Genomic DNA, 11,086 nt, shown 5'->3' with positions numbered 1-11,086 from the left:
ATCAATAACTCGATTCAAAAAATGATGACAGGTGTAGCACATTTATTTTACTCAATTGAAAAAATAATGGATGAAAAAGAATCAATCATCTAGTTGAGTCCTTAGATTCCGTGAACCCACTTGGATTAACCCTAAGGTCGGTAGCCAAATTATGCTGCCAATGAATTTTAATCCAGAAAGATAAACATGGTTGGTTTAAGCACAAAAGTAAAGGGCACCCAAAAGCACGTCCCTAATTTACCGTGTTAGTGCGGGGGTCTACTTTACTGATATGTACTAAATTATACATGTGAAAACAATCTAACATAATTTGTATCAAGTTTCTTACGATACCGACAGATGTCACTCATCTAACATAGAAGGTAAATAAAACAAAACCACAATATAATCCATTTCCTAGTATACTGTTGTTACTATTTACAAAGGAGTGAGGATTGGAAATTATTTAAGGATTTAAAATAACAATAAATTAATATATATAGCACAAAACTAGTTTATTTTGTATTAAGGGCACACAACAATCGAATAAATAACGCCCGTCAGTTAAACTGTCCAAAAAATTATTATACTCATTGATCGTTTTGTGGCACTCGTTATCAATTCACTATGTCTTCGTTACCATTGCGTATCATATATTACTTTCGAATGTTTTTAATACGGTCATTATACAATAGCACGGAAAACACAATGTACAAACCAAACAATACAGAGCGCACTTATACACTAATAATAAAACCTAGATTTTAAGACGTTAAAATCACAGTTACGGAGTGAGTCGCACAACGAGCCACCCACAGGCTACGCGACGACGAAAAATATAAAAATAAAAGATACAAACTTAGGCCAGTACTGGTTGGTTATGGAGGAGAGATTTTACATACATATATGTATATCATATGAACAAAATAAACTATACACGTACAGCTCAACCGTTCATATCAACGTTTAAAATGATGATGACTAAACGCTACCTTGTCAGATCGTTCAAAATGGTTCATATATTGTAATACCAGCGTAAATTCAATTACGCTAATGATTAAAAACTATTTAATCTAGTTATACATATTACATACATAAACATGCCTGGTGGGGCAGAATTAAAAAAACACGTACAAGGGTTTTTTTATAACACTAAACGTAAGGTCAATTAATTTAATCGTTAATTAGTCAATTAATTTAATCGAAGAAAATTAGCGCATTCTATAAGTATTGTTCTCCATGACTGTGCACAGCTCGCCTTTGAAACCAATCTGAATGTTAAAGTCCAAGTCGCGGTTGTTGCGTTCGTTAGGCTTCATCGAAAAACAGCCAGTTATCTCTTCACCTTTTTTCACCTGAAACAATGCAATAAAATCTTTTTAATTTAGGGAAAAAAAATTTTTTCACTAAAATTACATTATTAATACAAATATTCTAAGCTGCACATATTATGATTGATGCTATATATATGATATAATAAACATGAAATTTGCTGCGAGTGAATTATATTCATGTATAATTGATTGGGTGGATTTTAAAATATTTTCATAAAAAACAATAAAAGATCATAGATATTATGAATTAGATTAATACTTATAAATGTAATTACTTATTATTAACAAATTATATATATCACAAGTAATAACATACAGAAACCTTTTGATGTACTCTTTACGATACTAGTTTAAAAATAGTCTTTATGAACTCTAAATATAATTTACCGTCATGAAATCATCAAAGTAAAACACAGTTTGCTTCCAATGTGTATATGGTGCGTCAGGAGCAGTGTTGAATGTCAGCCGCTTGTGGGACTTGGTGAACTCAACGTTGAAGAATGTCACTAAGGCTTGAATGTAATCGTTTCGTCGCACCTAAATTATAATCAATAATTAGTAAAAAAAAATTTTTTTCAAAAAAAACATACTTTAGAAAAAAATAACTTACCACTAGATTGAACTTAGATGAAAAGTCCAAATCTGCTTTTGTAACAGTATACAAATCGACTTCGATCAATAATGACGAATTTGTGACAACCTTAAATATAAATTATATTTTAAAATAAAACTATTTTTTGATAATATATTATATAAGTAAGATAATTAGATTATGCGATTTTTGCAAAATTATAAAATATGTGGGAATTATATTTCGGAGAATATTATATTACATAAAATATATTCAGACATATCCCCAATTTACTCTGCAAATTGGTCTTTATTTATAATATTTTTCATCCATATATTACCAGTGGTTTAAATATTTTAAGAATGTGCAAAAATTTTATAAGTTTCTCAGTTAGTTTTATACCTGTTTAGGATCGACAACATCGACAAGCGGCTCAGAGATGGCAACTTTCCGAATCGAGCTCATATCAAAGCCGTACACGTTATTCCACCAGTTGATTTTCTCATCTTTGTACTGTCTATCTTCAATACCGCAAATAAACAAAGAACATCTAAACACAATAAAACACAAAATTAAATCTTTTAAACTTAATCAATATATACGAAAATACATAGTTCAGATATAGACCTATCGGGGAATAGCAGACCGTCAGGCTTGAGCCATTTATCACGAGCATAAAGCACCGTATCTAACATACTCTCGTAAAAGAGGCAATAGCCCATCCATTCCGAGATTATGATATCGACGCCTTCGATACCGTCGGGAAGAGCGACTTCTTCAACCTGAAATTTTATAAAAATTAGACGAATAACGTAACTTAAGATTATAATTATATTAAATATACATACTTTTCCTTTGACAACGGTGATTATATGTGCTAAGTCGTTAGCTTCGACGATCTTTCTGGCATAATCGACGATATTGGAGCATTCTATCGCAATGACTTTAGTTGCACCAGCTTTGGCGGCGAACATCGATAAAATGCCAGTGCCGCAACCGATATCTAGTACCGTCTAAATTTAAAAATATATGTTAAAATATCATTGATGTTTGTTAAAATTTTATTATGATATGCTCACTTTGCCAATGAATAAATGCCTGTTGTGATACATGGCATTTCTGTAAGTTACTGTTCTAACTTCGTCCTTCAGCATCTCTTCGTGGATGCCGAAATGGGCGTATGAGTCAAAGTAGTAATCTCTGGAAGTCATTTCTTCGGTTGGAACATCGTTGGGACCTGAAATGACAATATTAAATATTAGCAAATACATGGCATTTAACTAGCAGTAATCAAATTTCTTCATAATTTAAATAATGTATAAAAATGATTATTTAATTTCGAGGAAGGGAAAATAAACAGTATCATGGTTTAGTTTTTATATTTTGGACTATAGGTTCTCAAAATGGGTAATATCGCCTACCGGTAGGCGATGGACGAATCTCGGTGGGCAATGCTAGCTCTGAGGGAATTTAGTGGGCGATGGAGGTTAAAAAGTTTTTTGTTCAAAAAGAATGTGCGAAAATGTTTTAGGCATTTTATATTTAAATAAAGTAAAAATATTTTGCATAAAATGTAATCCGTTTTAGGATCTTATAAAGTGGCTGCTGTAATCATCGGTGTACCTGTGGGTTAGGCCCAAACGATTAAGGTACTTATTTATTTTGAATTACGAATACTATTTTTATAAAGCGTGCTCCCCGCTGCCGCTATCGTTATTCCCGCTTCGTTCGTCTCTGAATACCTTCGCGTCCTAAAGTACGCTTGTGATAAGGATTCTGTTTTACAAATGTATTATATACAGATATAAGAGAAAAAGAAGCGATATTGGTGTGTATGCATATTGACTTAAATTCTTCGTTGTCTCGCTTTCTCTTTTAACGACATTCGTTAATTCGTCATCACTGTTATTCATTTTTGAAGTGCAGTAAGACACGAAAAGTTCTTGATTTTATTTTCTAATATTTATTTTAAAAAGTAAGGTAACAATTATTATAAAAATTAAATTTATTGTATTATTGTGTTTTGATTAGGTTAATTTAATACTTTTAGAATAATGTCTAAACTCGGAAAAGGAAGACCACTTTCCGCCCAATCCAAGGAAATAAATTATAATGTTTACCAATTTATAAAGGACTATTTGTAATATCATAAATGTATGTTAAATAAACAAGTATTTTTTTCAATAAAAAAATAAATAACATTTTGAGTCATGATGTATACGCATACAACTACAAACCGAAATCCTTATCGCGAGCATACTCTACATACAATTAACCGTTATAGTACTAACGCACTGTTTTCGCTAATTAACTAGTGCTAATAGCACTATGACGGTTAAATAGTTTCATTGAGAGTTATTTATGGGGTGTTCAAGTTTTGGTGCAAGCGACTTTATAAGATATTTCCAAAATAAATAATTAATTGGCCATTTATATTTATAAATGTTATATTTTTTAAATTCACATAATCGTCCTACATTTTAATTCTGATAGTCCTATATTTTTATTCTGGCCATATGCTGTTTTTATTCTAACCATTTAATATTTATTCTTACTCTAAATAATATGCAAATATAAAATGATATAGAAATAGTCTTTTAGAGGGTAATGAAAAATTTTGTCATAAAGTGGGTGATGAACAATTTGAGAATCCATGGTTTGAGAACTCTTCAGCTTGAGAACCAAAAATAGATCGATTCCTCACTTGTAACCGATTTTGTCAACATAGCGACTGGAATTTTAATCACATGAAACCATTGTCGAATAGATGTATATTTTTTTTATATTCACTTGCTTCTTGCCATAAAATAATTTGCAAGCGACTGTTTCAAATAGCTTTGCTGGATTTGGAAGCAAACATTTAGAGATTATTTCAAAACAATTTAAAACAAATGTGTCGGCCTAAATGGTAAATGTTTACAACGGATGAACAAAAACGTAAATTGCAGTACAAAAAAAGTTTCGTCATTGGCTCTTGCTTTTAACCGACAAGTGTTGGCGAAATGAAGATTCTTATCTGCCGTATTGTGTTAACTTGCTTTAAGTTCGTATAGTCTTCAGAAAGGAGTCAGTAGGCAAAATATAACAAGCATGGCAATGAGTGTAGATTTTTGAACTATTGAAAGTGGAAAAAAAGAATTGTAAAAATGTGCATATTTGAGAAAAATAGTTATTCAGAATAAATCTAAGATTTTTGAATTAATATATAAAGTAGTTGACTTTATTTTATGCATGCTTTTTCATAGTTTGAATAACAATTAAAAATATTTTAATGACTGATTTAACCCTTTTAAAATTTTTTAGTGGTTATTTCTGTTATACAAATATTTATTATTATTTTATATTGCATTTATAGTAAATTATAAAAAAATCAGTGATTCTCAACGTTCTATTGCTATAATTTTTATTATTAAATTTCGATAATTTATTTTAAATATTTTTTGTTATGAGTTAATTTATTGGTATAATTTTATATAAAGATCATTTAGAACAAATGTGTAAATATATAACTATAGTCTATTTATTTTCAAGAGTCAGTGCGCAAGAACATTGTTTAACGCGTAATCAAAATGTGCTCTTAAATTTCTGCCTTGTGATTGGTCGTTCTCAATGAAACGATTGATCTTACGGCGAACGACCAATCACAGGGCAGAAATTTAAAAGCATGTTATGATTACGCGTTAAACAATGTTCTTGCGCACTGACTCTTGAAAATAAATAGACTATAGCTGGGGTACCTCAAAACGGTGAGCAAAACAAGATCGACCACTGTACATATAAATAATAAGTTGTGTTGATACTATCAGTATATAAATATAAAGGCCTTGTCAAACAGAGAGCGAAGCGAAGGCGTTTTTATTTTGTAATACACTGAGTCCTTCCAGTCTCGTCACACAGAAAGCGAACTCGAAGCGTGAGCGCGATAGTAGTATTATATGACTTTGTATGGAAGACGACAGACAGAGCGAACGCGAGACGCGAAGCGTACCGGTTGTTATTGTTTACAAACTATTCATTAGACATACGAAAGTAAGTGTAAAATCGGTCTTCATAAGATTTAATTACGGAGCCTATGATACTCTCCAGTCTTTCCGGGTTTTATTTATGTCGTGTACCCAAATTCTTTGGCATTTTTCTTATTTTTTTAATAATAAAACAGTCAAAAATAAAATATCGTCGTCTGAATCTGTTTCACTCAACATTTTCAAAATTAATTTAGCGAATACTTTTTCGTCCTGCAGTTCGCTTTTGCCTCGGCTCGCTTTCGCCACGCCTTCGCTTCGCTCTGTTTGGCAAGGCCTTTAACCAGTTCAACGCCAAGCAAATTTCTATGAATTTGCTCTGTAGGCCACCATTTTCAACCCTTTAAATTATTATGAAAGAGGAACATTATTTACCTGGAAAATCACTGTTTACTTTCCTTTTTATTAATTTTAACATAAAAGTGAAAAAAAAGCACAGAAATAACAAGTTTTAAAAACCACTGTCAGGGCTGCCACACACAAATATTATATGTAATTTATATTGTATGTGGTTTATATTATATGTTTTTGGTTGTTTTTAATATTTGTATGGGACAATATAATTTCCGTTGTTTTAATCAAAATCTTTTATCAAAATGGCGACTACTTCATATATTTAAAAAATTTCAACTTTGTCAAAAAAATTAAAAAAAAAAAAATATGGCAATAATGTTATAATATAAACAAAAACAAAATTCAAATTCTACAAATGTTTTTTTTTTACAAAAAATTGTGTTTTTTTATCATTTAAAAAAAACATTGTAGCAGCCCTAACAACGTCTGTATGCTCGATCGTAAATAATAAAAGAATGGTTCAAAAATTGCACTTTTTAACGATCACATTCCATTTAATAGATGTCTCTGTATTAAATTAACGAAAAAAAAATCAATTTTATTAATAAATGTGTCCGTAATAACATTTGCGTGCCTGCACGCGCTGGCGTTTGACGGTCCGACAGCTTTGGCGTGCAGGCACGTCACTGGCGTCTAAAGGGTTAAAGTTTTGTTAGTGACATGGAATAAGATTTGATTTTCTATTAATGAAATAGTAGTTTTTGTATTTCGACTTAGGCCCTTGGTACACAACGCAATATCACTGAAATCACGAGACTCGCGTTGCCAACCATAGTAAACACAATCGTTTTACTTACTATCGTTGGAGAATATATACTGTATGCCAAATATAGTTAAGATAGTTTTTTTAATGATTTGTCTACTTTTCAAATGGTTTATGGAGTGTATAATTGAACAAATTTAATATTTATTAATGGGTCGTATACGAAAGGCCTTACGGAAACAATCAATACTAAATGCTAACCAACAAAAGAACGATTTAAAAAATGGCTGACCCTGAGTGAAAAAAATGTGACTATGATTCACGATTTTAATTATATCTACGCGCACTCTGCTCCATCATGGGCGATGAAAGCTTACAGCAAATAATTGGACGAATTATCAACTCACCGTTGCCATTGTCGACAGGTGTGGATGCTGAGGTTTCGCCGGTATTATTAACGTCCATGTTTTCCATTGTATTCGATCTGAGAAACGAATTAAGGTTAATCAATTAATGCGGTACGAACGAAGATACGCAGTCACAGAAACGTGTTAGCGCGAAAAATGTGTACCAAATTAAGGTTAAGCGACTAACCGAAGCTAAGAAGAAAGAGAAGGTGAGGGATCTAGTGTGGCCAGTGTGCAAAAATTAACAAGCGCGCATTTTTGCGCTTCGACGAATCATCCCCCTCCCCCCCATATTAAAACAAAAAAAAACATTTATATTTTCAAATTTTAATTACAATAATTTTAAAGCCATTATGCTGCAATACCAACATATTTTCATATAATCTCGCGTGGTTTGCTTGTATCGCTTTGAGCAACAAGCAAACAAAATAAGCACAGCCAATAATAAAAATAACATATTGACAGTTGTCACGACAGTCAAATTATAACTATTGCTCGATATAAATGCGACAATCCTTTATACACTTACACTTTATACAGCGTGACAAATTCAAATTTCAACACACGATTACATAATGCGATAATTTAACTTTAAATTATTCATGCGTGAAAACGTTACACATTAACGATTCATAAAAAATATACATTATGCTTAATTTAGGTACTAAAAATTCGATACGCTTAGCATGTTGCACACAGAATAAATACTAGTTATCTTATAAAATTATTCATATTACTATTTTTATATCCGTCGTTTAGACATTAATACAGGTTGATCCAATTCTATCCCTCGGTTTTTCTATGCACATTCATCAATCCCTAACTCATCTTTCTATAATTACATATATGAACACTGTACATTGTGATTGTTTGTAACTGAATACAGGGTCTGGAAGGTTTGATAAAATACATGTTTTAGATATATAAATTGTACACGTCTAATTATATATAGAGTTCAAAGTGTCAAATGTGAGTTTACAACAACACAGCTCAACGCGTTAAAATTGTTCTATTTTTCTACACAAATATCAATTCTGTACGAACTGTGTATCGAAATTTACGGCAAACAATTCGCAACGTAATAAGACTGCAAATGTTGGATATAAGGTAACAGCTGTGCATCTTCGTAGCACCCGTTAAGCCAAAAATTTTGCTGATGTAAGTAAGTGAAAATGTGACTGAAGACCCGAAATTGTCGATTTGTCTGCATTTGCAGCTATTCGGGCATTTCTTCTGGCTCCCTTTGGCGCATTTTGCATCTGGACTCGCACCTACACCCATATAAATTTCAGATAAAACACCAACTGAACATGGAAGAATTTACATAGATTAGGTGTTAAAAAAAGTTCACCCTTCAAACTTCGTGGAAAGCCACGAGTGTATTGAATGTATTGTGGCAATTTGTAACGACCTATTTCTCGAAAACTCACTGTCGATCAATCCCGTACTCGGACCGCGGATCACAGAAGCCAGCCGATCATATAAATACGGGGGCAAAAACTCCAGAAGGCATATTTCATAACAATTAAAATGAAATATTTGTATATTTACCTCTTTCCCCAAAAATATTATAATAAAACTGATACAATTTTATTTTGGATAGTTTAACATAATGTAAAAAATATCATAGCTATATTAATTATTAAAAATAGATTTTTATCAGACAGCGAAAAAAATTTTGGTATTTAACTGTCATTATTCACAAAAATATTTTTTCATTTTACTTCAAAATTTTAAAGTTAACTGGACGTTTATTGAAATGTTTTAATAATACTAACTAATAAATATATATTTAATAAAGTAGTCAACAATCGTCTCTTAGGATTGTCACGTTTATTTGTTATGCTTAATTTTTCCAATAGATAATTAAAATTGCATTAAGGTTTCCTTTTTTTATTTTAATTATATTTTTTTCTTAAATTTAAAAAAGGGATTATAAACTTTGACCGTTGACCCTTTGTGTTGTGATGGATAGAAATCAGACACAAATTGAATCGAATGATATATGGTTTAGTTACATGTTATATTCTACATATATTTACAATGGAACCTCGACTTATGAGTGACTTGAATTACGAGTTTTTTTGAAAAAATCATACTGCCTAACTAAAATAAACTTTTATCAATAATTTATGCAGTATGCATTTACCATTTCAACTGCCGTTAATTTATTTTATTTTTTTCATTGAAATGGATTATTGGCATTTTAATTCATATCAATGAGTATAAATGATTTAACATACGAGTAATATCAGTTACGAGCTCCGTCACCGAACGAATTAAACTGATAAGTTAAGGCACTACTGTATATATGACGATAAATGTGATCACCCTGCCGTCACATCAGTGTTACTAGAGTGCCACCTGTTTGTATAGCTTTTACGTAGTAATTCCGACAACACTTTTATTATAAATAAACATTAAAAGCATGAAATTACTTAGAGTTAAAATAAAGACTTTCCACAACATAGGTAGAATGAACGGTCACATGGAACTTGCAAAATACATCACTAAAAAATAATCGTACATTTTTTAGACATTCGGGGAGAAGGTTCATTGCGACCTACTATTGAATATGTATTACAATGGCTTTTGTTTCAGCTAACTAGCTAACCCAACCTAGCACACTTTAAAAATTATGGTAAACCTAGCCCCAAAATAATATTATCAAATTTATTTGATACTCTATTATAAGCAAATGAAAATTCTCTCAATATTCAGAATATGGGCGTGAAACGTTCTCTTAAGACCGCTATCCGTGTTCCGGCGTGCGTCGCCCTAGCCTTCTCTTTCCCGTCGGGCTGCTGGTGTCTGCATACCGTCGTTCGCAAACATGGGTCACGAGAACATCTGGTACTCTCACCCGCGCAAATATGGCCCAGGCTCTCGCTCTTGGTAATTACCGCCGCAATTTTTCGCACATAACTGCTCACAGCGCCCCGCTGGCGATTTCGACTCGCGCGTCGAAAAGTGAGGTTAAGAGCCAAAGTGTCACTTCGCGCGTGTTGCACGCTTTTCTGTTGCTAATTCGTTTATTCATGGTTTTAGCCGAGCCTGCTCCAACAAACATGGCCTCATCCGCAAATACGGACTGAACCTGTGTAGACAGTGTTTCAGAGAGTACTCCAACAAAATTGGTTTCAAGAAGGTATGTTGCCTATTGAATTTTTATCATTATTCTGCATTGTATTAACTGTTTTTTTTTTTTTTTTCAGCTGGACTAAACCAAACCCATCCACTGAAGTTACATTACAATAAACAATATGTTATTTTAAGTTTAATGTAATATTTATGATAAGCCAACGGGGCATATTTTTATTAAAATGTACTTCAGCTAAAATCTAAAACTTGTATTTGTATTACTCCCTTACTGATTTCCATGCATATTTAAATAGAGATCGTAAGTGAGCTTTCATATGAACTTTAGTAATACTCCCATTATGTATTACCAAGTTTCGTGTAGCTCACTTATAATCTAATCCGAATCTATTAGATAACGAAAGAACAATATAGCTCCTCAGAAGCGCATACAACTTGGGAAATTTTATCAACAAATTGAATACCTTTGTCAATAATTTCATAAAGAATTTACCATAGGGTGAAAGATTGTAAGCGGAAATTTAATTTTTACATTTGGAAAAGAACGTTACAAATCCTTTATTCGATAATTTGTTGAAGTTATTCTGCAATTTTTACAAGCCAATAACTGAGAGGTC

At 31.9% G+C, this 11,086-nt stretch overlaps 2 protein-coding genes across 4 annotated transcripts; one reads left to right on the top strand and one right to left on the bottom strand.

Annotated features, from left to right (window-relative positions):
- Positions 1 to 475: 475 nt before the first annotated feature.
- Positions 476 to 7,606, bottom strand: Art1 (arginine methyltransferase 1). Of its 3 annotated transcripts, none has more exons than XM_088189759.1 (9): positions 7,558 to 7,606; positions 7,371 to 7,447; positions 2,964 to 3,121; positions 2,733 to 2,897; positions 2,512 to 2,666; positions 2,287 to 2,434; positions 1,924 to 2,013; positions 1,701 to 1,850; positions 476 to 1,334 (listed from the first exon to the last, which is right to left on the bottom strand). In XM_088189759.1, exons 2-9 carry the CDS (start codon positions 7,435 to 7,437, stop codon positions 1,191 to 1,193), a joined length of 1,077 nt encoding a protein of 358 aa, XP_088045885.1. In that variant the 5' UTR covers positions 7,438 to 7,447; positions 7,558 to 7,606; the 3' UTR covers positions 476 to 1,190. The 3 variants fall into 3 exon arrangements, with proteins under 3 accessions (XP_088045885.1, XP_088045884.1, XP_088045883.1); XM_088189758.1 differs by having other exon boundaries at positions 7,535 to 7,581; XM_088189757.1 differs by having other exon boundaries at positions 7,371 to 7,581.
- A 2,551-nt stretch (positions 7,607 to 10,157) lies between these two features.
- RpS29 (ribosomal protein S29) lies at positions 10,158 to 10,717 on the top strand. The gene is made up of 3 exons (XM_088189913.1): positions 10,158 to 10,265; positions 10,419 to 10,518; positions 10,586 to 10,717. Exons 1-3 carry the CDS (start codon positions 10,204 to 10,206, stop codon positions 10,592 to 10,594), a joined length of 171 nt encoding a protein of 56 aa, XP_088046039.1. The 5' UTR covers positions 10,158 to 10,203; the 3' UTR covers positions 10,595 to 10,717.
- The last annotated feature ends 369 nt before the right edge of the window (positions 10,718 to 11,086 follow it).

This window comes from Plectrocnemia conspersa, unplaced genomic scaffold, assembly GCF_051122295.1.
Source record: "Plectrocnemia conspersa isolate PC_06_02 unplaced genomic scaffold, ASM5112229v1 ptg000008l, whole genome shotgun sequence".
NCBI lineage: Eukaryota > Metazoa > Arthropoda > Insecta > Trichoptera > Polycentropodidae > Plectrocnemia > Plectrocnemia conspersa.
The sequence above is the reverse complement of the archived record's forward strand: the minus strand, read 5'-3'. Positions and strand labels throughout refer to the sequence as shown.